This window comes from Electrona antarctica (assembly GCF_951216825.1).
Source record: "Electrona antarctica genome assembly, chromosome: 7".
Classification (NCBI taxonomy): Eukaryota; Metazoa; Chordata; class Actinopteri; order Myctophiformes; family Myctophidae; genus Electrona; species Electrona antarctica.
The window spans coordinates 15,508,563-15,535,473 of NC_136812.1; the positions used below are offsets into that span (position 1 = coordinate 15,508,563).

The window sequence follows — 26,911 nt, forward strand, 5'->3', positions numbered from 1 at the left end:
AGTCAACATATGATAAATCAGGTTATAGTATGAATTGTTACATTATATAAAACCAGAGCAACCTAATGGTGTGCATATAGTTGAGTTTTGTGGCTCATTGGCAGATGACCTCAGTGTGTTTTACCGTTGGCCACAAAATGGTACCAAACTGTATCTCAGATGGTTTCATGGCCTTGTGGTTCTAATAGGAGGATGACACAGTGCAATGAGTGATTGTGTCCAGACCTGCAGACAGAGTGACATACGTACAGTACATTTCTGCATGCATGGCATGCATATACATGCATATATAATAGTACACAGACAAACAACCTGATGAATCAACTTTCTTTCCTCTCTCCACTCAAGGCTTTGCCCGATCCTTTGGCATGCGATTGGCTAACGGAGAGAGGCGAGAGTGGATTAAACCAATCATGTTCAGCGGTGGGCTGGGTTCCATTGAAGACGCACATGTTAAGAAGGAAGAGGCACAGCCAGGTAAAGTGAAGCATGTCAAAAGAAGTTCAATCAATCGTAAGTGGTGTACTAGTTTAGTTTGTATTGTGTTTATTATTGAATTCAATATATTCCTCTGCTCATCCATTGTGTCTCGTCAGAAATGGAGGTGGTAAAGATCGGAGGGCCAGTGTACAGAATTGGCGTGGGAGGAGGAGCGGCCTCTTCTATACAAGTACGGGCACTACGGCTTGTCCTCTAATAAATAAACCACGTCTGCTGCTGTGCAGAAGGTTACAGACAGTAATGTGTTGTACGTGTGTGTAGGTAGGTCCATGGGGATAACTCCAGTAAATGGTAAATGGTGCATTTATATAGCGCCTTTATCCAAGGCGCTTTACAGAGATTGTGCATTACATTCACCCATTCACACACACATTCATACACCGATGGCAACGGAAACCATGCAAGGCACCAACCAGCACATCAGGAGCAATTAGGGGTTCAGAGTCTTGCTCAAGTTCACTTCGACAGTAACTCTGGGGGAGCCCGTGTTCGAACTGGCAACCTTACGGTTACCATCCAGTCACTCTACCCCTGAGCCACCACCGCCTCCAGTGACCGGGACCTGTGTGTACAGAACGTTAGAGTAAATGGGTTGTGTGTGTGTGTGTAGGTCCAGGGGGATAACTCCAGTGCCAGGGACCTATGTGCGGTCCAGAGAGGAGATGCTGAGATGGAGCAGAAGATGAACAGAGCTCTCAGGGCCTGCCTGGAGAGAGCTGGAGGAAACCCCATCTGTAGCATACATGATCAGGGAGCAGGCGGAAACGGTACGCTTTGTTTTTACCCATTAAGACCTGAGGCCCATTCTACCAATGCATTCTAAATCAGTAGTTCTCACACTTTCAAGATGCAATAGAGCGGTGCAGTCCTGCCCCCTTTCATGACGACGCCAGGCCCAGGAAACAGTTCCCAATGCATTTTTCCCATAGACATTTCAAAACGTATTTATTTAAAGACCTTATAAGCGTCGTACAAAGCCAACTCTTGTCGTGACAAACACAATATTTTGGACCAAACAAATAACCTGCCATTTTGTTGTCATGATTTGTCACGACAAGAGTTGGCTTTGTCCGCGGCGTAAACGTCTTTAAATAAATACTTTCTGAAAAGTCTATGAGGAAAATGAACGGGGATTTATTTTCCGGGTCCGGGGGCGCGACTGCGACACTCTATAGCAGATGTACCCGGTTTGCAATAGCAGCTTTCCCGGTTGTAATGGGTTAAGAGATGAGATGGAAGATGTTGTGACTGATAGCATCTATCAAGCCTATCAATATGCCCATCACTCAATCCAGTACACAAATGCAAATAAAAACCATTTGGCTCCTACAGTAGACCATTTAATCTTCTAATATACTACCCTTAAGAACCTACTCAGCTGTGCATAAGACTTTTTTTCCCCCCTTTTATTATCATACCAGGCACCGAATAATCACACTAAATAATCATTCTGCTTTGCCAAGACCTTTTCATGTGAGAGTATATTAATTCTCTAACAAGAACAGGCGAGTAGAATTTGTTCACAGCTAAAAATATATTGAAATCCACACTCGCAGAAATAGTCTGGTTCGTAATTAGTGGTTACCTGAGTGACAAAAATATGTTACTGTAGTTATGTTAATGTATGAATCAGGAAAATAGAAGACTTATTTAGTATTTGACAATTATGGAAACTGGACAGGCTGTAACATTCCCTGGTCACGCGGTTATTTTCTTATAATTGATATTGAATGCTGTGTTTTTTAGAGGATTGTAGGTGAGATGCTGACGGTGTTGTTGTTTTCAGGCAATGTGCTGAAGGAGTTGAGTGAGCCAGCAGGAGCTGTCATCTACTGCAGTAGATTTAAGGTAATACACACACACACACACACACACACACACACACACACACACACACACACACACACACAAACTTACAGCCTGCACGTATACATAGGCAGTATTTTATTTTCTACACCCAAACATGTTTATTGCCTTGGTGAGAGTCCTCCATAGTCATGACCTTTTGAAGATAATCTCAGGCTTATTATTATTATGCTAATGTACGGATAATTGCTGATAGTTTCAGGTTTATTATTATTATGCTGTCTCACTCTCTCCACAGAAAGGAGACCCCACACTGAGTGTGTTAGAGCTCTGGGGTGCAGAGTACCAGGAGAGCAATGCCCTCCTGCTGCGCCCGGCAGACCGGCCCTACCTGGAGAGGGTGTGTCAGAGAGAGAAGTGCCCTGTCGACTTCGTAGGAAACATCACTGGAGACGGAAAGGTACGTGTTTAACCTGTACCATCACCAGTTCAACATATAACCTGTACCATCACCAGTTCAACATATAACCTGTACCGTCACCAGTTCAACATATAACCTGTACCATCACCAGTTCAACATATAACCTGTACCATCACCAGTTCAACATATAACCTGTACCGTCACCAGTTCAACATATAACATGTACCATCACCAGTTCAACATATAACCTGTACCATCACCAGTTCAACATATAACCTGTACCATCACCAGTTCAACATATAACCTGTACCATCACCAGTTCAACATATAACCTGTACCATCACCAGTTCAACATATAACCTGTACCATCACCAGTTCAACATATAACCTGTACCGACACCAGTTCAACATATAACCTGTACCATCACCAGTTCAACATATAACCTGTACCATCACCAGTTCAACATATAACCTGTACCATCACCAGTTCAACATATAACCTGTACCGTCACCAGTTCAACATATAACCTGTACCATCACCAGTTCAACATATAACCTGTACCATCACCAGTTCAACATATAACCTGTACCATCACCAGTTCAACATATAACCTGTACCATCACCAGTTCAACATATAACCTGTACCATCACCAGTTCAACATATAACCTGTACCGTCACCAGTTCAACATATAACCTGTACCGACACCAGTTCAACATATAACCTGTACCATCACCAGTTCAACATATAACCTGTACCATCACCAGTTCAACATATAACCTGTACCGTCACCAGTTCAACATATAACCTGTACCCAGTCACCAGTTCAACATATAACCTGTACCATCACCAGTTCAACATATAACCTGTACCGTCACCAGTTCAACATATAACGCAAGTTACGAATGTAACTATGGTTATGTGAATTCCTGGATGACTGCCAGTAGGCAGTAAACAATAGTGAATATACCTCTCGCGCTCCGCGTAGGTCGAGTCTTAATATAAACAAAGTCATGTGACGTGTAGGCTGACAGTGCGTCCCGGTAGGCTATATAAGCACGTGACAGCCCACACCCGGCCTCTTAAGAATCTTCTCGCCCTGAAAGATTCCGAGTGACCGGTATTACTGGCAGTCATCCAGGAATTCACATAACCATAGTTACATTCGTAACTTGCGTTATGTTTCATTCCTTACTGACTGCCAGTAGGCAGTAAACAATAGTGGATGACTCATACCAGAAGTGTCACGAGGAATCGAACCAACCTACTAAACTGCCGTAGCAGCCAGTGGCAGGATCGCTGACGTCAGTGAGGATCCAGAGGCCACATCAAGGCGATAGAACCTCGAGAAAGTGCAAGGGGCTGTCCAAGACGCCGCCGCACAGACGTCCGCCAGTGACACCCCTCTCATCGCCGCCCAGGACGTGGCAACGCCCCTGGTAGAATGGCAGATGACCTCGGAGGGGGCAGGTTTACCAGATGCTTCATAAGCCTTCTTAATCGCATCCACTGCCCAGTGGGATAGCCGCTGTTTAGACAGCGCGCCTCCTCTATTCTTTCCGCCGTAGCACACAAACAGTTGCTCTGAGCGTCTAATATCCCGTGTTGCCTGAATGTACAGTTGCAACGCACGGACTGGACACAGTAAGTGGGCCCTTTCCTCCGCCTCGGATGTAAACGGGGGAGGATGGAATGCCGCCAACTCTATGGCCTGGTTAACATAATCGGGGGGCAGAACCTTAGGCATGAATGACACATTCGGCCAAAGTGTGACCCCAGCCACTAGCCTTCCACCGAAGGCATGCGGGGCTAATAGAAAGTGCGTGGAGCTCACTCACACGCTTAGCTGTCGTAACTGTCGTAACAGAAAGGCAGTCTTAATCGATAACGAGCTCAAGGACGACCCAGCCATAGGCTCAAAGGGCGCCCTGCTCAATGCCTGCAGGACCAGAGGCAGGTCCCAAGCTGCAGTACGCCTCACCCTAGGGGGGCGTAACCTCTTGGCACCGCGCAGAAACTGTGTCACCCAGTAATGCGCACCAACTGACCTGCCATCAATATGGCTATGATTGAGGGATATAGCGGCCGTGTGCACCTTCAAGGTGGAGGCTGCACGGCCGGCATCCAGTAGACACTGTAAATAATGTAGTACGTGTTGTATAGGGCAAGAGACTGGGTCCAGACCCCTGTCGCTGCACCATAATGAGAAAGCAGCCCAGCAATTAGAGTACACCAACCTTGTGGAAGGGGCCCTTGCATTTCGCAAGGTCTCACATATTGAGGGGCCTAGCCCACTCAAGAGTGACTGATCCCTTTCAGTGGCCATACCCAAAGCTGAAGGAGGCTCGGCGATGGATGCCACACCTTCCCGTCCAGCTGGGACAGGAGGTCTATCCTCACTGGAAGCTGCCATCGATCCCCGTTCAACAGACTGAGGAGCGTTGAATACCATATTCCCGAGGGCCACCTGGGGGCCACCAAGAGAACTCTGTCATCTGACGATCTCACCCTGTGAAGCACAGGCAACAACAGGTGGATCGGGGGAAATGCATAAAGGAGCGCTCTCGGCCAAGCGTTGGCGAGAGCGTCCATCCCGAGTGGGGCACTGGTCTCTGCCAGGCTGAACCACAGAGGACAATGAGCCGTGCCTTTTGAGGCGAATGGATCTACGTAGGCTACTCCGTGCCGATCCGATATCAACTGTGCCACCTGGGGGTGCAATCTCCACTCCCCAGGGGGCAGTCTCTGACGAGACAGATCATCTGCCACAGAGTTTAATCTGCCTGGCAGGTGCATAGCCCTCATCGAGGAAAGTAGAGGATAAGCCCACGTCCACAGGCGATGGGCTTCCCTCAGGGACTCCAGAGACCTGGTCCCTCCCTGATGGTTGACATGAAACACCACTGAGGTGCTGTCTGTCCGAATGAGCACGTGCTTCCCCCTGAGAAAGGGCAAGAAGTGCTTCAGCGCCAGGGAAACAGTCCGGAGTTCTAGCACATTGATATGGCGTCCTCTCCATCGAGAGCGCCATACCCCCTGGACTGACCTCCTCTGCCATACCGCGCCCCAACCTTGAGGCGAGGCATCTGTTGTCACCACCTCTCGTCTCGCCGGGACCAAGCCGAGAGGGACTCCACTCAGCAGGAATGCATTGTCCCGCCAGCGGCGGAGATAACCAAGGCACCTGCGAGTGACTCTGACCTTGACCCCCCTGTGTAGACAGGGGTCCATGTGAAGGCCATTGAACCCCTCTGTAATGGGCGTAGATGTAGCAGCCCCAGAGGAGTGATTGCTGAGACTGCAGTCAGCATGCCGAGCAGTCTGAGCCATGTTAGGACGGTCAACCTCGCCCCCAGGCGGAAAGACCGCAGGAGGTTCTGAATTCTCCCCACCCTCTGTGCAGTCGGTCGTGCCTGCATCGATACCGAAGCTAGGGACATGCCGAGGAAGGTGGTCTGTTGCGTTGGAAGCAACGAGCTCTTTTCGAGGTTTACGGTCATGCCCAGTGCCTCGATGTGAGCGAGGACTCTGGACGTCACCTGTTCCGCCTCCCTGAACGAGGGGGCGCAAATGAGCCAATCGTCTAGGTAGGGAAGTATCTTCACTCCCGACAGGCATAGCGACGTTAAGGCTGCCCTCATACACCTTGTGAAGATGCGGGGAGCCAGAGACAGGCCGAACGGCAGAACGGCAAACTGGTAGACTTTGCCTTGAAAGGCAAAGCGTACGTACTTTCTGTGCTCTGGATGTATAGGCACATGAAAGTAGGCATCTTTGAGGTCTATTGTGGTGAACCACTCCCCCTGTGTGATAGCCTGTAGGACGTCGACTGTGCGAAGCATCCGAAACGGAAGGACCTTGAGGTACCTTTAACCCTCTTAGGTCTAGTATAGGCCTGAGAGACCCTTCTTTCCTTGGGATCAGAAAGTAGGTGGAGTAGAACCCTTCGTTCTGTGAACGTGGGTGAACCGTTGTTATTGCTCGTTTGTCCAAGAGCTTGGCCACCTCTTGAGACAAACACCGGGCCTTCACAGGGTCTGTGACTGAAGTCACCCTGACCCGTGAAGGTGGTGGGGGTCGGCGGCGGAACTGCAGCCTGTAACCTTGGGACATTGTTGTAACGACCCATGCATCCCTGGCATGGTCTGCCCGGCACCGGCTATGTCCTCGCCCACGCTGGGGCTGGCGAAGCCGCTGCCCACCTCTGGGCTGATATTGCCCTCCGCCTGCTGCCGCCTGGTCACGTTGCCAGGTCTGCGGCTGAGGATTCAAGTAGCCCAGGCGTCGCGGATCCCGTGCGCCACGTGGCTTAGAGGGTCGACCGGGCGGTGCCCTCGAGCCTCTGGCCCGTTGACCCCAGTCCTCTGAGGCTGCCTTGACTGCTGCCTACGCTGCAGTGCCTCGTTTGCCTCCGGGCCAAACAACTGGCCCGGCACCACCGGCAGCTTCCGTAGCGCCTGTCTGCAACTGTCAGACATAGGCGCCTGAGCAAGCCACACCCGTTCGGGGGAGGGGCCCCCCCTGGGGATATCATCCTCGTCCTGGAACATAGAGTCTGAAGCTCTAGTTGACATGGCGTCATCATCATCATAACCGTAATCTAATTCTAGGTCATCATCGCCCTCCGGCTCCTGGACCGCCTGTGGCGGAGGAGCCGGTGGCTGCTGGACCGCCTGTGGCGGGGGAGGAGGTGGCCGTACTATTGCCTTAAGGCGCTCTATTTCAGCCCTCAAATCGTCCATTTCATGGCGATATGGAGCAGTCGTGACAGCCGCCGTTGAACTCTTCCGGGCCAGGTGACCGCGCTCTGCGCGAGACCCGCGTTTGCGCTTCACCTTCCCATCAGAAGGGACCCCAGCGGGGACCCCAGAAGGTGGGAGGTTTCCTTTGACCAGGAGGTTCTCCACCTCACGCAGCCTAGCCTCTCTCACAGAGAGTGGTAGAGTGCCACAGTTCATACATGGGTCAGTCAGGGCTTCCCTGAGATGACCGACCCCCAAGCATGTCGGACCATCGTCGACTTGGAGCTGAGCGCTACAGGACGTACACGCCATAGCTCAGTAGTCTCAAGCCAGTTGTATAGCCAGGCAATACCAGCGAGAACTGTACGATCACAGAACGCGTCAGTAACCTCCAGCAAACAGAGTAGCTAACCGGTCAGGCTAAGATGGCCTGCTGTTAGCTTAATGTCAATTTGACACTTAACTGGGCAATCCCCGCGAGAGCTGTGCAGCCACAGAATGCGTGGGAACCTCCAGCTTATTTAGATTGATTAATTAGATTAATCAAACAATAATGTCAATCAGATATTTAACTAGGCAATCCCAGCGAGGACTGTGCAGGCACAGACCATGTGGGAACCTCTAGTAATCTGAATTGTCTTTAAACAATTTAAGTTATTTAGATTAACTAATTAATTAGATTAATCATCAAACAAAAATGTCAATCAGATATTCAACTAGGCAATCCCAGCGAGGACTGTGCAGGCACAGACCGCGTGGGAACCTCCAGTAATCTGAATTTTTTAAACAATTCAGTTATTTAGATGAATTAATTGATTAGATTAATCATCAAACAACAAATGTCCATCAGATATTTAACTAGGCAATCCCAGCGAGGGCTGTGCAGGCACAGACCGCGTGGGAACCTCCAGTAATCTGAATTTTTTAAACAATTCAGTTATTTAGATGAATTAATTGATTAGATTTATCATCAAACAACAAATGTCCATCAGATATTTAACTAGGCAATCCCAGCGAGGGCTGTGCAGGCACAGACCACGTGGGAACCTCCAGTAATCTGAATTTGTTTTAAACAAATTAAGTTATTTAGATTAACTAATTAATTAGATTAATCATCAAACAAAAAATGTCAATCAGATATTTAACTAGGCAATCCCAGCGAGGACTGTGCAGGCACAGACCGCGTGGGAACCTCCAGTAATCTGAATTTGTTTTAAACAAATTAAGTTATTTAGATTAACTAATTAATTAGATTAATCATCAAACAAAAATGTCAATCAGATATTTAACTAGGCAATCCCAGCGAGGACTGGGCAGGCACAGACCATGTGGGAACCTCCAGTAATCTGAATTTGTTTTAAACAAATTAAGTTATTTAGATTAACTAATTAATTAGATTAATCATCAAACAAAAATGTCAATCAGATATTTAACTAGGCAATCCCAGCGAGGACTGTGCAGGCACAGACCATGTGGGAACCTCCAGTAATCTGAATTTGTTTTAAACAAATTAAGTTATTTAGATGAATTAATGGATTAGATTAATCATCAAACAAAAATGTCAATCAGATATTTAACTAGGCAATCCCAGCGAGGACTGTGCAGGCACAGACCATGTGGGAACCTCCAGTAATCTGAATTTTTAAAACAAATTAAGTTATTTAGATGAATTAATTGATTAGATTAATCATCAAACAAAAATGTCAATCAGATATTTAACTAGGCAATCCCAGCGAGGGCTGTGCAGGCACAGACCGCGTGGGAACCTCCAGTAATCTGAATTTTTTAAACAATTCAGTTATTTAGATGAATTAATTGATTAGATTAATCATCAAACAACAAATGTCCATCAGATATTTAACTAGGCAATCCCAGCGAGGGCTGTGCAGGCACAGACCGCGTGGGAACCTCCAGTAATCTGAATTTGTTTTAAACAAATTAAGTTATTTAGATTAACTAATTAATTAGATTAATCATCAAACAAAAAATGTCAATCAGATATTTAACTAGGCAATCCCAGCGAGGACTGTGCAGGCACAGACCGCGTGGGAACCTCCAGTAATCTGAATTTGTTTTAAACAAATTAAGTTATTTAGATTAACTAATTAATTAGATTAATCATCAAACAAAAATGTCAATCAGATATTTAACTAGGCAATCCCAGCGAGGACTGTGCAGGCACAGACCATGTGGGAACCTCCAGTAATCTGAATTTGTTTTAAACAAATTAAGTTATTTAGATTAACTAATTAATTAGATTAATCATCAAACAAAAATGTCAATCAGATATTTAACTAGGCAATCCCAGCGAGGACTGTGCAGGCACAGACCATGTGGGAACCTCCAGTAATCTGAATTTGTTTTAAACAAATTAAGTTATTTAGATGAATTAATGGATTAGATTAATCATCAAACAAAAATGTCAATCAGATATTTAACTAGGCAATCCCAGCGAGGACTGTGCAGGCACAGACCATGTGGGAACCTCCAGTAATCTGAATTTTTAAAACAAATTAAGTTATTTAGATGAATTAATTGATTAGATTAATCATCAAACAAAAATGTCAATCAGATATTTAACTAGGCAATCCCAGCGAGGACTGTGCAGGCACAGACCATGTGGGAACCTCCAGTAATCTGAATCTATTTATATATTCTTAATCCAATTAAGAATTAAATAATATAGTTTAATTATCAAACAAACAATTATAACTAGGTAAATTAGGCGAGTGCTGTGGGAAACCGGCAGCACGCGGCCAACCCCCAGTGTGTGGAGGAAGCCCTTTAACAACAATACATGAGAGTGTTTGTAGCTAGGGATCCTCAAGACAAACAAAGAGAAATGGTGATAATTTGACAACCACAGCCTTGAGAGGACAACAATTTGCGCTCTCGGCAATAGCCACAGGCAGGATGTCAACACCACGACACATATAGTGTCTTAACAACTCTTTGGACCTGCAATACAGAACTGATGTACAGATTCTAGGAGCTACACTTACCTACGATACTCACGTCAGGTAGCGAGAAGAAAAAAGAGGCCGGGTGTGGGCTGTCACGTGCTTATATACGCACGGTCAGCCTACACGTCACATGACTTTGTTTATATTAAGACTCGACCTACGCGGAGCGCGAGAGGTATATTCACTATTGTTTACTGCCTACTGGCAGTCAGTAAGGAATGAAACATAACCTGTTCAACATATAACCTGTACCCAGACACCAGTTCAACATATAACCTGTACCGTCACCAGTTCAACATATAACCTGTACCATCACCAGTTCAACATATAACCTGTACCGTCACCAGTTCAACATATAACCTGTACCCAGTCACCAGTTCAACGCCTGTCCTCTAAACAGATCAGCCACGGTTATACTTCTATACTACTTCTGTCAGATGTGGATTCTATGAGGGGTGATCAAGAAAGATCATCAAAGTTACTATTGTGATATTTAAAACGTGTGTTTATAATACTTTTATAGATTGTGCTGGTGGACGATGAGGGAGGAAGAGGAGATCAGAACAGCAGGGGGCGCTCTCCTGTTGACCTGCAGCTGGAGTGGGTTTTGGGGAAAATGCCCCAGAAGGAGTTTGTTATGGAGCGCTCGGCCCCAGTCCTCCAGCCCCTCTCCCTCCCTGTGGGCCTGAATGTTAGAGACGCCCTGGACAGAGTTCTACGTCTGCCTGCCGTGGCCTCAAAGCGCTACCTAACCAACAAGGTGAGAGTGTGGGTTATGTACCTTTTATAGGACATTAGATACTCTAATAGCAAGTCATGCTGTCTCTGGTTTACTTCCCGTATCTGCGTGAAGTGGGCGGACGTCTTTTTAGGAGACCGGAAGCAGGTTGCAGTCTATTAATTCCAAAGGAAGAGTGAACGTGTTCTTTCACAAGTAGAATAATAACACAATGCTGTGTAGTGTGTGTTTCTTCTCACATTCATATATCTGTTGTGCTCTTAAAGCTGTGCTTTAACCCATTTTGGACTGAGGCCGATTCTAAAAATGCCTTGAAAACCTGACCTAAGTTTTCTGAAAAACAAATATTTATATACCAGCATCAAATATTTGTAATTTTTGAATACTGTACATACTGTACAGAACCCCAAGAGGGGTTCCCGTCCAGAAGGGTTATAGCACCAAAAGGGGTTCCCGCCCAGAATGGGTTAAACATCCAAGAGTTCTTTACTTGTACTTTTTGCCGACTGCTGCTGTGTGACATTCATGCTCCCTCTGTCTCCTCTCTCTCACACCCTCAGGTGGACCGCTCTGTGACCGGTCTTGTTGCCCAGCAACAGTGCGTCGGCCCTCTTCACACCCCATTGGCCGATGTGGCTGTTGTTGCCCTGTCTCCGTTCGGCCTGGAGGGAGCGGCGACCGCAGTCGGAGAGCAGCCAATCAAAGGCCTGGTCTCCCCCGTGGCCGGCGCTCGCATGGCTGTGGGAGAAGCTCTGACCAATCTGGTGTTTGCCAAAGTAACAGCCCTCAAGGTAAGGCTAATGGAATCGTATAGGTGAGTTCACAACATCATTCTTTGGGCAAAGTGGAACCAGACTCTCATCATTTTTTTCATTAAAAACTAGATAAGAGTAAAAAAAAAAAAAGAAATGAGAGAGAAAAAAGAAAAGAAAAAATGTTGAAGAATTGAAAATTGGCTTTGAGGGCCCCTAGTGGCTCCACCAGTTAGTGCATGTACAAAATAATTTTGGTGCCCTGTGTTTGCATTGTCTTTCCCTAAGCTATTCCATGTACATCTCAGATCTGAAATGCGTATTTTTTTCATAATCACTTATAATATAAGATAGCCCTGCAAATCTCTGCATGCTTGTGTGCGACTGTGCATGGCTGCGTGCATATCTTGAAAACTCTGCGTGGGTATGGCAGAGGACCTGCGATACACGCATGCAGACTGCAGAGGACCTGCGATACATGCGGTTCGTCTGTTGTCTAGAACTGCCGATCCAACCAACTGCCTTCTCGGTGGCAAGCTCTGAATTTGAAGCATGACGCCAATCAAATGTGTACGGACACTTTACACTCAGCTCGATTATTAGAACACTCCTCATCAACCCAGGTAACTTCCCTGTCCTCCTCCTCGTTTCATTTTTACCAGGCATTTCAGGTTTCCTTGGCCTGAGGTGCTTCTGTTTTGTGATTACATGCACGTAGAGGCATGAGCTGTGAGTGTGATGGGTCTGCTTTTGGTTGGAAATAAAGTACGATGCATAGACTTGGAAACAAACCCTGTTCTAGATGGCTTGGCCTATGGCCATCATGCTGGAGCGACGTTGAAGCAACATCGTAAAAGTTGCGTCTGTGTGTTTCAGGATGTGAAGTGTAGTGGTAACTGGATGTGGGCTGCCAAGCTTCCTGGTGAGGGGGCAAGTCTGTGGGACGCCTGCAAGGCCATGTGTGAAGTCATGGGTCGTCTGGGAGTGGCCATCGACGGAGGAAAGGACTCTTTGAGTATGGCTGCAAGAGTGGGGAAGGAGACCGTGAAAGCACCAGGTACTGTCTCGTAATTTACAATACATTTTTGAGGGGCGCTAGCCCTCCTATGCCCAGATTTGTGTGTTTGTGTGAACACAAACATTGGCTTGTGATTGGCTGATCACCCCATAACAATGATTTGATTGGCTGAGCAAACATATTGAAGGTAAATTTGAGGGCAGGAAAGTGAAGACGCCAAAAGTGATTGGCTGTAATGACTTTTGTGATGATTTGATTGGCTGAGCACGGAATGTGATGTATGATGATAAGAGCGCCCCTCACTTCACACATGTCATAATTTTTTGAGTGGTGCAAACCACTCCAACAACCAGCTTTGTCTGTACCCGTGTACCCGTGTATGTACCCGTGTACCTGTACGTGGCCCCACGCACAGGTGAGCATGGTTGCTATGGTTAGTGTGTGACGTCACTGCACCACTCAGTTCACACGGGTGTGATTTCTTTTTTACAATGTAGGCATTAACAGACTCTTGCCTTTGGGGGTATCATTGTCTATGTGAATGTGTGTAAATGGTCTGCATTTGTGTGTTTGTACTGTATATCAATGTCAAGTAGACTGTGGGTGTGCTGCGGTGAGTGTGTGTGTGAGTCAGTGTGTTGTTCATGAGCATATGCTTTGTGTCTGTGTTACAGGTGCCCTAGTTATCTCTGTGTATGCAGTGTGTCCTGACATCACAGCCACTGTCACTCCAGATCTCGAGAATCCAGATGGAAAAGGTTTTTCTCTCTCTCTCTGTCTGTCTGTCTCAAGAGATGTAAAATACATTTGCATTCAATTATAACGTCCAGCTCAATTGCAACAGAAGGCATCATCTCCATATATGGAGCTGACCTGTTCTGACATTCCATATGTTGATCCTTCCCCACCCGTCCTTCCTCTTCGATGTCTCCCTTTGGACTGATTCCGGTCCATTCAAACTATAGACAGGCCACCCTAAAGTTATTAGTGCAGCCGCTCCCAGCAGCCGGCGAAAACTAGAGTTCTCAACAGGCCCAAAAATGAAGGCCCGGCCCTACCTGGACCCTCATCAAACCCTGTACACTCAAGACACTGCCCCCGCTGCCACCCTTAGATCTCCATATATGGAGCTGACCTGTTCTGACATTCCATATGTTGATCTGACCTCATCAAACCCTGTACACTCAAGACACGCTCCATATGCCAGTACAGACTTCATTTCATATGATGATCTGACCCCCCCATGCCAAAGTGCCAGCGCTCGCCCAGCAATCTACCGTCACCCAGGTGGATGCGTGCATGCGACCTCGCCCTTTAGGGCATCTTACCTGTGATTCATAATTTGTTGTTCTCAATTCATCACTGCAGACAATGAATAGCATTCTCCCTTCTTATCTCGGTAACATGGGATACTGGTTGGAGGCAGTCTGTACCTGTTCCAGCCAGTATTTTAAACAGATGATCTAGTAGGCTATATACAGGCTTTAATGAGCTGCTGTAGCAGCATAGCAGAGACGTGCAAGAATAATGAAGTGTTCCCTTATTTTTCTCAACAAGATTATATATTACAGCCGTTTTAGGCGAGGCAATGTACTAGTGCAAAAACAATTTCTGTACTACACAATGTATTGAGCTATAAAATCCTTCCCGCTATGAATATTGGGCCCCAGGAGGGCTACTGCTTAATAGTTTTTTAGAAGCCTGCTGGGAGAGTGTGACTCATACAGTACACACGCTTTATTTTATTTTGTTAAACAAGGATGCTAATGAGTAATTACTTAGGTAATGACTCAAAATAATTGTAATGTTGAGTAAAATAGGCCAAGTGTGGACATAATATGATTATATGTATGATATATGATATGAGTATTTTATGATTAATACGATATCTGCTTTTTGTGTTAATTCAAAGACATTTATTTTTTATAGTAACACAGCATCTTATGATAATGGCAACTTCTTGAATATAATTATTCTACTGAAGATACCTTATGGACACTGTATCTTTTGGTATTGGACGGACAGAAGTGCTGTGGTATAACTTTGCATACTCTGCATAATTATACTGTAGCACATGCACATTCATCATTTGCTCACCTATATCTCGTATCGTATTTCCCAGGTGTGTTGCTGTGGGTTCCTGTGACTCCGGACCGTCATCGCCTCGGGGGCTCTGCCCTGGCTCAGTGTTACGGCCAGCTGGGAGACCTCTGTCCTGACCTGGACCACCCAGAGGCACTGAGTGGCTGCTTCAACACCACGCAGACACTCATACATGGTCAGTTTGCACATCCCTTACCGCTACACTTCCATCTCCCTACAGCACTGGCTCTTTTTTGAACTGACTGACATTGCTATCTTTAAAGCCCAGAGCCCTCACGAGTGCAGCAATCTTGTCTATTACATTGTGAGATATCTTGTGTGCAACTGCAAAGTTTACATTTTGGCCTGAGGATGGTGCTAGAGTAAAAAACATGGGGTCACTCAGATTTGGATTTGTCCTCCAGGAAGCATGCATGCACTCTGCAAGTTTCATGGCAATCGGTGCATTTAGAGTTTGTCATATCTGCAATTGGACATTTTAGCTTAAGGGTGAGATATCTTGTATGGTGATTTGATTAATTATTACTATATTTTAATTATTTGTTTTGTTACATTTTGTTTTCTATTGCCAGACCGCCTGCTGAGTGCAGGGCATGACATCAGTGATGGCGGACTCATCACTTGTGTGCTTGAGATGGCATTTGCAGGAAATCGTGGAATTGAAGTGGAATTGTCATCACAAGGAGTTACAGGTTGGAGGAACAGTTTTCTCCTCTCCTCTTGTAGTCTATCATTTATAGACCTGGCATAGACCTATTTATATACACACACACACACACACACACGCACACACACTATAACTATTGTCCATTCTTCCTCCATGCTGTCTGCTGTGCAGCCATTGAGCTCCTGTTCAACGAGGAGCTGGGCTTGGTTCTGGAGGTATCGGAGGCTGACGTGGAGACGGTGCACCAGAGGTACACCGATGCAGGGATACAGTGTCACCGTATCGGCAGAACTTGTGGCTTTGGCCCGGAGGCCATGGTGAGGCTCTCAAACTGTTCTACATTGGAGCATACATTTTTATTTGATATTCATTTTATTCTTTTTTTTCTCATTCAATTTTTTATTTGTTTTCTGATCAAGCAAAAACAGCAGTCATTTTACAGTATACAAAATTGAACTCAATACACTCACACGCACACACGCACGCGCGCGCACACACACACACACAAAACCCCCTCCCTCCCCCCCATCCTATTCACAGAATAATCAACCCACAACACATCCATTACATCACCGGGTCAGTAAGTCTTTCAGGTCTGTGACATTCATTTTATTCTAATTTACTGACAGCATCTACTTAACCCATTAGAACCGGGGAAGCATCCTGTGTTGTTGAGATTTTTGAGGGGTGCTAGCCCCTACCTATGTCCAGCTTTTAGTGTGTGTGCATAAACTTTGTCCTACACAATCATTGAATTCCCATTGACAATGAAAGGACAATTTTACGTCATAGTGTAAACACAAACATTTGCGTAACACAAACATTGAAGGCAAAGGTGAGGATGCAAATTCTGATTAGCCGGAATGAGATGATGTATGATGATGTACGATGATAAGAGTGACCCTCAGGGCAGTATTATGCGTGTCTTAAGTACCAGGTCTTATTACTTAACTTAAGACCTGGAGGCGTGGTCAATGCTGTTTGGCCACTCAGAATAGCCAAATGGCATTGATCATGCCTCCAAGTCTTAAGTTAAGTAATAAGACCTGGTACTTAAGACACGCATAATACTGCCCTCAGTCTCTTCACACGGGTATATAGCGCAAAAAAATCTTTGGCTTTAGAATAGTGGTCTCAAAAATAGAACTACAAGCTCACCACACGTCAATTTGTGCCACCCTGTAAGCTTGTACATCTGCCATTTTTGAGTGGAATAATTTAGCATTTTTAGCACAACTCTTCTCTTCTGGGGGTCCCTGCTACAAAACATTTTCAGATGGGAAATACCATACGTATATCATTGTGGGGATCCTTGGCACGAACATTTTGAGAACCACTGATTTAGAAATCGGCCTCAGTATGGGTCCGTTAAAGGCCCATTTTCACTGTACCTTTAAAGACCTGCCATTTGCCTCCTGTTCTGCCAGGTCGTCGTTCATGTGGACGGACAGGAAGTGTTGAGCGAGCGGCTGCCCGGCCTCAGAGCGCTGTGGGAGAGCACCAGTTTCCAGCTGGAGCGCCTCCAGGCCAATGAGGACTGTGTGAAACAGGAAGAGGAGGGGCTAAGCACGCGGACACAGCCCTGCTTCACCGTGTCCTTTGACCCCTCAGAGATGCCCGGCATCAGCCAGCTTGGTAAGACGAATGGTGGCATGAATGGTGGACACTGGACAGTAGTTTGATTTGTCTTTTCCCTTTGATTCTTTCCACAAAACCCTGGAAGTCAGCTTTTGTTGAGTGTATTTGTGTTATTTATGTGTTTTTAATGTGGTTCTTCTTTTTGAGTGGTGTAAACCACTCCTACAACTGGCTTTGTTGAGTTTACGTGTCTGTCTGTCTGTCTGTCTGTCTGTTCGTAAAAAATGAGCATGGTTGCTATGGTCACCCAGTTCACACGGGTGTGATTTCATTACGTCAGACATTACGTCAGACCACAGTTGATCAGTCTATATAAGACCTTACACCACTCAGTTCACACGGGTGTGATTTTTTACTTCAGCTGCAGGACAGCCACGTGTGGCTGTGGTCAGGGAAGAGGGCAGTAACGGAGACAGAGAGATGACTGTATCCCTTTATATGGCCGGATTTGAGGTGCACACACACACACACACACACACACACACACACACACACACACACACACACACTTTCACCCACAAATACTTGGACCTGCACTTCATCCATTCATTCATATTCATTCATTCTAATGTCTGCACCTCCTCTTCATATGTTTATCTCCATTTTTCAAGGTCTGGGATGTGACCATGCAGGACCTGTGTTCTGGCTCCCTGAGCCTGGATCCCTTCAAGGCAGTGGTGTTTGTCGGAGGATTCAGTTACGCAGATGTTCTGGGATCGGCTAAAGGCAAACGCGCACACCCATCCACCCACACACACACACACACACACACACACACACACACACACACACACACACACACACACACACACACACATTCATCTGCAGAAGGACACACGCAGACACTTCTAACACTGTATGTCGTATGTATTCATTAAAGGCTGGGCTGCCACTGTAGCGTACAACCCCCAGGCCAAGGCAGAGTTTGAACGCTTCCGTCGTCGGAGCGACACGCTGAGCCTGGGTGTGTGCAACGGCTGCCAGCTGTTGGCCCTGCTGGGCTGGGTTGGAGAGAGGCACGATGGAGGAGGTAGGAGACAGAGATGGAGGGAGGGAAGGAAATGTTCAAAGTGTTTGAGTTAAGGGTGATGTTGCACGATAATACTCCTCATCAGTAAGATGAGATACATTTATAATGATCCCTGAGGGTGGGAATGTCATCTGTAGAACAACTGCTGATTTTTTTTGGGAATCGTAACATGTGCATTTTCCTTTCCCAGAATCCGACGTGGTTCTAACTCATAACAAGTCTGGCAGGTTTGAATCTCGGTTCGTCTGCGTGGGGATCCAAGCCTCACCGTCTGTCTGGCTCCAAGGCATGGAGGGCTCAGCCCTGGGAGTGTGGGTCGCACATGGAGAAGGTAGAGGAGTTGGCACTTCATCTGCCTTGTATTGATTGATTAAACATTATGCTCCGATCACATACCATACCGTACAGTGTTTCCCAAACTAGGGGTCGGGACCCCCCTTATTGTGCTTATTGTGCAACAACTGTCTTACTGAACAGTACACAAACCAACATACAGTACAGTATAAGTGTATACAGTGTATCTGCACATTTCTGAAGTTACAATTGAATGACCTTTTAAACCTTTTTAATACCAAATTGGCCAAATTGATAAATATTACATAAGAAAGAGGCAAACATTGTGAGAATGCCCAAACTACAAGCTTACTACACTTCGCAGTACGAGGCGTTGTTGGGGGGGCAGTTGATATCAATCTGGTGGAAGTGATTAACTTCAATGGAGCGTGTTCGGTTTCGATCTGGTAAAACTGTCCGATGCGTTTTGGGCCCACCACAGTTGCACTGACCGCTTTCCTTCTACAGGTCAGATGCAGTTCCGTTCCTCACATGCCCAGGAGCAGATAATCTCTGGAGGGCTGGCTCCTCTCCGCTACCTGGACGACCAGGGTCTTCCCACCGAGGAGTACCCGCTGAACCCCAACGGCTCTCCGTGCGGTCTGGCAGGCCTCTGCTCCCCGGATGGGAGACACCTGGCCATGATGCCTCACCCAGAGCGCTGCACCCTGGGCTGGCAGTGGCCCTGGGCCCCCCGTGAGTTCCGTGCCTCTCTCAGCCCATCACCCTGGTTGCGTATGTTCAAGAATGCAGCCACCTGGTGCAGCAATGCCAAGTGATCTTCAATGGTATGGACATGGTACTGTCAGTGTTGTGATGTTGTTACTGAGTATTTAGGATTTTAATGATTCCGGTTCCTTAACGGTTCCCTTTAACAATTCCTATAGCAAGGTTCCAAATGGACCCTTACAGGACTGTAACTCTGAGAGTACTAATGGAAACAAATAAATCCATAAAGTTTGAGAACCACTGGTATTGTATCATAATAGCAGACGTGAAATCCACATACCAGCTCTGACAGTGTGATAATGTTTCCAGAAACGGTTGAATATTCGTTCTACGGTTATTAACTTGTTACATAATTATCGTACCTCAAAAGTTAGAACTTTGAGAAGATGATGGTTTCTTGCTGACTTTATACATTCCATGAGTTTCTATTGCTGTTAACTGTATTTTCTAGAATAGTTTTGCCAATCAGGTCAGATGGAAATACACTACGTTTAAGATGAGACAACCTGATTGGTGCTCTGTATAACTTTTGATGAATATGATTGGTTGTCTGACTGCTGAACCCTGCCAAAACTTGAACCTGTGAAAGAATAAAATATTTCTACATATGGGGTTGTGTGTGTGTAACACATTTTAGGATATGATATGATATTAAAAAAAATATTTATTATAGAATATTACATTATTACATATTACAGTACTGACATGAAATGTAGCATTTGTTTTTAGGACAATGCCCTGGATAGCAGCATTAATATATATATATTTTTTAGATTTTTGTTGTGGTTTTTGTAGGCTGACAGCCAGCCACCCGGGCCTAGCAGCAATAATAACTAGAAATGTGGTTGCCGCAGTCGCTTATATAGGCCCCTCCCGCAAATTTTGCTAACCAATTACAATGTCACATCACCCCTGCGACCATGCGTAAGTAATTCGGAGGGGATTTATCCCCCTGAAAAAAAAAATCTGCAACAAACTGTTACATTTTTTGCATTTACGGCGCCCCCTATGGATGAAAATGGAATTGCTTTTGGAACTTGGTTGATTGAACCACGCACCCGGGACATGTGATTTATGGCATTTTTTGTAAAATAGGGCCCTCCTACTAACTTCGGACGACGATTACGGCCGAACGATACGCACTACCAAAGTTCTGCCGTTGATGTTTTAATCAGATAGGTCCGGAGATCGTGTTGGAGGATAGAAAACCAGTATCCTTGTTTGATATAAACCCAACTGTACAAAGCGCCCTGGTTATATAGAAAACCAGCAGTGCTACTAGGTGTCCTGGAAGAATAGAAAATGGCAGCACTAGGCCCCCAGGTAGGAAAGAAACCAGCAGTTCAACTTTCAAGGGGTCCAGATGGATCAAGAGTAAGAACCATTATGCTATTATACATGTGGTACTGGTCCCCTTTACCAGACAGACCTACCAACCACTTAAGGCTTTGGTACAGTATGTAAATTGTAACTATGCAGTACTGTAATGTATGGTAGTTGTAAATACCATTTCTGTTTCTTACAGGATGTTTTGTAAACACTTGTTTGATGTGCGATGCCCATGCTTACATCTCCTAGCTGCATGCTGTGGTACTGGCCATATGTCTGCATGCACTGACCAGTGTGGTGCACACTGCAGGTGCAACCATGTAGGAGAAATCCAATAATCAAATTTCCATGTCAAGCAACCAGTAGTAGGACCATTCATTCAACTACAGTGAGTTCCCCAGAACTCCACGAGTGGCTGTAGCTTGCAGCTTGCGCTCTCTCTGGCCCCATCTGCTGGGTGATATTGATAACGCAGATAAGGAGCAGAATGACCACCACTAGGTCATCTAGAACTCCCAGCAGCCCACAGAGAGAAGGGTCCGTCTCTTTGGATGTGTGTGCTGATGAGGAGACCGGCTCCAGAGCAGAGGACGACAAGGAGACCATGGTGCCCACACAGCACAGAGCCACCCTGAAGAAAAACAGCCACACCAGTCCTCCCATGGTGCCCAGACCACGGACCAGTAGCTGTAGGAACAAGGGTGTGTCACACAGGTAGTCTGTTATCTAGGAGAGACACAGGAGAAAGGGCAGGTCAGGATGGGATAACATCCCTGATAAATGATCTGCACATCTATGGCACCTTTATTTAAACCCCTCACCCCTCCATTCACCCCTCATTTTCTATTGATTGAATACTTTAACAATTTGCAAACGGTACAGCAAGTACAATTATGCAAGCAAAGCTAAAAGGATAACCCCCAAAAAGCCCTGAGAGCTTGTTTCCATCCTAGGTATTCAATTCATCATAAAGACATACATGGTGCTCTTTGAGGATGGGGAGTCACACAGTTTGATGGGTAGGGCGTTCCTTAATTTAGTGACGGTAGTATAATGGAAAATACCGGCTGTTCATTATTTGTCAGTTTTTTAATGATTTTACAATAAAGCATACAAAATACACATGACTTACACAAAAGAAAGAGACAAGAAAAACAAACAAAAAAAACAAAACAACTAGCAGTCAAAAAAGAAAAACCCCAATGGACAACACCCCTCCACATTCTGTTGCTGACAATAGTGATTATATCCGTAAAGTATTACCAATTACAAATTGTCAATGCAACCATCCTTTAATATACAAATAAAAGTAGTCCCATCCGGCTGTTCATTATTAACGATGGCAACAGTCTGTATAATTATTTTACATTTTGTATGGATTGGAATGTTTTCTTCCAAACCGTAGAGTGAATAGAACATTTAGCAAAGGCATATTCAAGGCAAGGAGACGCCACCCCAGTTAGGTGTCAGCTTTAGGGAGTGGGTGTGGCACTTTATGAAGTTTCGTATTGCCGAGGACAATACTGCTTCTGTGTTATTGGTGCTACAAAAGCTCTACTCCATGAACAAAACCATTGTCAGGGGGGATGGTGAGGGAATTCTCACCTACTATTTTTGGTAACATTCAATGGTAGTTAGGGAACCACACCACCTGATACTTTTGCACAAAAATACATGGTGAGTGGACTGCATGAGCTTGGCTGGGGAGTGAAAAGTACTGTGAAGAGAAGAGAATGGTGTCCCTCCAGCCCAGTGGTTGTGAGCTCTGACCCCATCATTCCACCATGTATTCGTAATCGTAACTGATTTGATGGCTGGGTGTTTAGCTAAAAAGACAACCAGTAGTGCTCTGGGTCCCCAGCACTGGAGTTGAACAGCACTAGTCTAACTGGTGCGAGTAAAGGTTGTCTGTAGATTGTGTGTGATCTTGGTTTGATTCATGATCATTAGCCTTAAATATATGACTATTGCTCACTGAAAACACTTAAAATCAAGTTATTTTCAGCAAACAACTTCATGGTGTGACAAAATATACATTTGGCTAGAGAATGTATTACTGACCCTTCTCGGCGCTCCAGAATAGCGTTTGTTGTAGTCTGTGATTTCACCCAGAACTTCTTTCGACTGTCTGTCTGACCGACTGTCACTGAAGAGATGGCATATCACACTGACCTAAACGACAGAAACCTTCAATTTTTAATGTTCTCAAACATTTTGGTTGTTGTTGTTGTTAAAGTCTGTATTCTGATAGTACTCATTGCTATAGAGTGTTTGTTCAGTAATAACAGGAGTCTCTAGTCTACAGTCTACTCTTTTCAGGCCAGGATACCAAATGTATCCAATCAGACAGGACAGGACAGATTAAACGGGTGATATAGGAAGTGATTACGCAAACAAATGAGCAGACAGAATTGGAAATACAAAACGATTCTATATATTACAATTGGCTTTAGGGAGGACCGGCCGGTGGACCACGTCATCACAATATCACGATCATGTCACCATGACTCAGCCATAAGCATACAATCCAATAATATGGAGTGTGTTGTCTTGTCTTTGAATCAGGTGCAAACAAATCAGTTATTAAAGAGCTGGAGAGACAGAGACAGACCCCTGTTCCCAAACGCTAATTATATCACTTACCATGGCTACCTTTAAATGAATCCCATGTTTAAATTACAGTTGGATGTAATGTTATAGTTATATAATGTAGTGAATAGTGATATCTCTGTGCTATAGTTGTGATTATATAAAGTATGTGATGCATACCTTCTGTCTACAGAGAGGGCAACTGATGGCTTCCAACCAGGACCCATGTCTCCAGTAGGCAATCAGACAGGGAGCTGCAAGAATGAAATAATTCACAGACAAATATTCCATTTGTTTGTGGGTGGGAGTGTCTTTCGGCTTTATTTGACAGTGATGGTGATTAGAGAGAGGAATGGTAGGAGACTGGAGAGAGGGAGACATGCAGGCCTATAGGGTCTACAAGGTGAACTCATGTAAAAAATGTTTTAATTTGCATAGGTATTTGCACGGTTGTAATGTTCATTCTTTTGATATAGTAAAAAATGCAATGTGTTGAATTTTGAAACCAAAATGTGTTTTCTATAAATTATGAATTACTTGACAAAGCAAAAACGGTGATATTAGAGCCCTGGAGATTTTAGAGCCGGTTTCTGTTTTATTTTTATGGTTCACACTTCACTGTATTTATGACCTCAGGGTAAGGCAGTGGTAGGCTAAGTAGGACAGGCCAAGGGTTAATTGTGTTTGGTTCCCAGCAAGCCAAATGTCGTCATGATGACGTTATGATAATGTCCTCCGGTGACGTTGAGGACGTTCAGGACTAGACTAGTTATGATATGAGTCATGACTTAAGTTGATCTGGCCTCGATCGGACTCTCTGATTCATCCAGGGACGTCCGTCTTAGTGGGCAGAATTTGTGTTGGTTGAAATCAGGTGATATTCTGGGCCAGATCTGACTAGTCTTGGTTTGACTTGATCTGTCCCCAATTGAGACGTCACTAATTCGTCCAGGTCCTGACCATGCTTGCTGGGTTAGTATGAAAGGTTAAGGTAAGTGGAGCAAGTTGGTAGCGTAGAATCACTGACTGAAGATATCTGGTTGAAAAATGGTTGTGTGTCTCCATATAAATGTGTAATTTCTCCAAAGAGGCTCAACTTTTGAAATACAGTAAGAATATCATGACATAAATAAAGTAAGATATTTAAATTAATTATATGAGTATATGAGAACCAATTTAAGCAATTGATATGAGTGTTTGCCCCCCTGCACTGCCCTACTGCACCTTCATACCTGTGTTAAATGTTGATGTGAAGGCTAATGTTGGAGTGATGGGGAAGCATACTTTGCCTATAAACTCCATCCGGTGAGAGCTTGAGTTGAGAATCCTGTGGCAGTTAAAACCCAAAACACAGACCTCAAGACCTCACGTCACATTTCACCGGCATGTTTGATGCACCATTCAGTGATGAGTGACCAGTACAACTGACAGTCTGACTAATCTTATAAATTAATGGGTATTAATCAAAATAAGGAATTATTGTTTACCCCCACAAGAAAGTGTAGGACGGGTTGTGTGAACGAAAGTCTTCTCTGATCTAAATAATCTGTTCCTCAGCGTGTTCTTCAGTGTGTGATGCACGTGTGTGTGTGCGTGCTTGCATGTGGTCTTACCACAGAACAGATGGCCACAGTTTGTCTGGACAGGAAAACTAGCGGTCTGCAGGCACACCGGACACCAGTCTCTGTGGCTCATTGTGGCTGGACAGAGCTGTGAGGATTCCTGAAAAGACGGAGAGGAAAACACAGAGTTGAAGAGGGCAAAGGATTGTGAAAAAGAGGATAAGACAACAAGTACATGACTTGCAAGTAAAGTTCAATAAATCAATACCTTGTGGTCAGATGAACTAATATTATAGGCCCTTTGTCCTCATAACACACAATGGAAATATGTAGATAAATATGTGATAAATAAGCAGAATGGGACCCCAATAAAAGTAATAGTCAACAACTTTACTCAAGCAAACGGTGCACGGATGCTTGCTTCATCAGATACCATTTCTAGAATATCATTCATCCAGAAAAAGATGATATGCACATCCTCCGGTCTTGGTGCTGAGCCAAACTAACATAACATAAAACATAAAACTTGAGAAAGACCGATGCGGGTCGAAACGTTGTATGCACTGCCTGCCGTACAAAGTGAGTTGTGAGCCCTTGCTTTTGTTCAGAATATCATTCATATCATACTGTCAGGCACAGGTATTCTCCCTGCAATCAAACAATAGATAATGACGTGAAGTCAAAATATTTTCAGTTGATTAGCTTAATGTGCAACATTGTCTTCTCACTCAACAGTAAACAAACCATTAGTGTATACAGGCAGGGTATCTGCACATTTCTAAATTTACACAACTTTTAAGACACTGTGAGACATTATGAGCTTGTAGTTTGGCTATTACACAATATTTATCTGTGGAACCGAGTCAAACTAAATGCCCACCCTAATTTTAAAATGGTACTTGAGCTTGTGAGTGGAGTGTGAATTGTGGCTGCTGGTGACGGTGGGTGCTGATTGGTCTGCTGTGCATACCAAGGTTGTTGCTGTATGCATACATGCAGGTTGTGCGTAGGTTGTTGGTAGCCCGAGATAGCCATGATCCATTGGACCCTCAGAGAGCTGGCTTTGTCTGTAGAATGACACACACACACACACACACACACACACACACACACACACACACACACACACACACACACACACACAGAGAGAGTACTACAGTTATGGACCCCTGCAAAAGATCAACTTTACCACTAGTTATTTGTGAGATAAGATAGTCTTGATGAGCTGGTGTAATTGGACGATCGTCACACCTTCTGCAGTTCTAACTAAAGCATTTTCTGACACATTTGTCATAACTGATGTAATGATACTCATCACAATAATGCATGTCTGTTCAACATAGAAAACTGACTTCAATTTGACTATCCATCCATCTTCAACCGCTTATCCAATGATAATTGCGGCACTGGGGGCGTGGGGGTCCCCGGGGATCCCTGGGGGGTCCCTGGAACATCCAGACCCCCAGAAGTGCGGCCAGGGGGCCGGGCCGTTTCCGGCGAGCCGCCCCGCGTCCGAAACGGTCGAGAAATGACAGTTACCATATGGGGGTCGCACTAGCACTACCATACATTTTGTTGTAATGTAACATAGTTGAGTTTAAGTAATATACTCGAATAATGTCTAACGGGCCATCAAACCACATCATTTGATACTGTTTTTCTTTCTAATACTATAAAAGGCCATCATTGGATATTCTTAAAATGTCATGAAAAACGCATGGTATCATTCTCCCAGCATTTCATCAACATCAAACTTCCTATAGTACTAATTAAACAAGTGTACTATACTCTATCGCCAAGATGCCCCAATGACCCTGATACACTTGCACACGCAGCACACCACCCCATTTGTCCAAATCTCTACCAGTGGTAGAGATGAGATCAAAGCATTGATATCGCCACTACTTTAAATTGGACTCACCTGGGGAAAGAGCTGTGACAGACATGCATCGTTGAACTGGAAACCAGGAGAGCTCTGGAGAGACTGAG

General features: G+C 45.1%; 2 protein-coding genes across 3 annotated transcripts in view; one reads left to right on the top strand and one right to left on the bottom strand.

Annotated features, from left to right (window-relative positions):
• pfas (phosphoribosylformylglycinamidine synthase) overlaps positions 1 to 20,050 on the top strand; it is a 31,897-nt gene extending 11,847 nt beyond the window's left edge. For both annotated transcript variants that reach the window (XM_079504932.1, XM_079504933.1), the window contains exons 11-28: positions 349 to 477; positions 597 to 670; positions 1,112 to 1,268; positions 2,288 to 2,349; positions 2,606 to 2,767; positions 10,957 to 11,193; positions 11,733 to 11,963; positions 12,801 to 12,981; positions 13,617 to 13,700; positions 15,065 to 15,220; positions 15,618 to 15,737; positions 15,884 to 16,029; positions 17,140 to 17,347; positions 17,712 to 17,803; positions 17,962 to 18,076; positions 18,231 to 18,380; positions 18,571 to 18,711; positions 19,182 to 20,050. In XM_079504932.1, the coding sequence (XP_079361058.1) occupies positions 349 to 477; positions 597 to 670; positions 1,112 to 1,268; positions 2,288 to 2,349; positions 2,606 to 2,767; positions 10,957 to 11,193; positions 11,733 to 11,963; positions 12,801 to 12,981; positions 13,617 to 13,700; positions 15,065 to 15,220; positions 15,618 to 15,737; positions 15,884 to 16,029; positions 17,140 to 17,347; positions 17,712 to 17,803; positions 17,962 to 18,076; positions 18,231 to 18,380; positions 18,571 to 18,711; positions 19,182 to 19,492 (2,756 nt within the window). In that variant the 3' untranslated portion in view covers positions 19,493 to 20,050. The remainder of the gene's footprint in view (positions 1 to 348; positions 478 to 596; positions 671 to 1,111; positions 1,269 to 2,287; positions 2,350 to 2,605; positions 2,768 to 10,956; positions 11,194 to 11,732; positions 11,964 to 12,800; positions 12,982 to 13,616; positions 13,701 to 15,064; positions 15,221 to 15,617; positions 15,738 to 15,883; positions 16,030 to 17,139; positions 17,348 to 17,711; positions 17,804 to 17,961; positions 18,077 to 18,230; positions 18,381 to 18,570; positions 18,712 to 19,181) is intronic.
• Positions 20,051 to 21,154: 1,104 nt separating this feature from the next.
• LOC306926138 (E3 ubiquitin-protein ligase RNF170) lies at positions 21,155 to 25,957 on the bottom strand (the record flags this gene model as incomplete). The annotated part of the gene is given in 6 exon segments (XM_079505399.1): positions 21,155 to 21,190; positions 21,192 to 21,497; positions 22,833 to 22,943; positions 23,541 to 23,614; positions 24,974 to 25,082; positions 25,916 to 25,957. Coding segments are annotated over 6 exon segments (678 nt in total).
• Between the last annotated feature and the right edge of the window lie 954 nt (positions 25,958 to 26,911).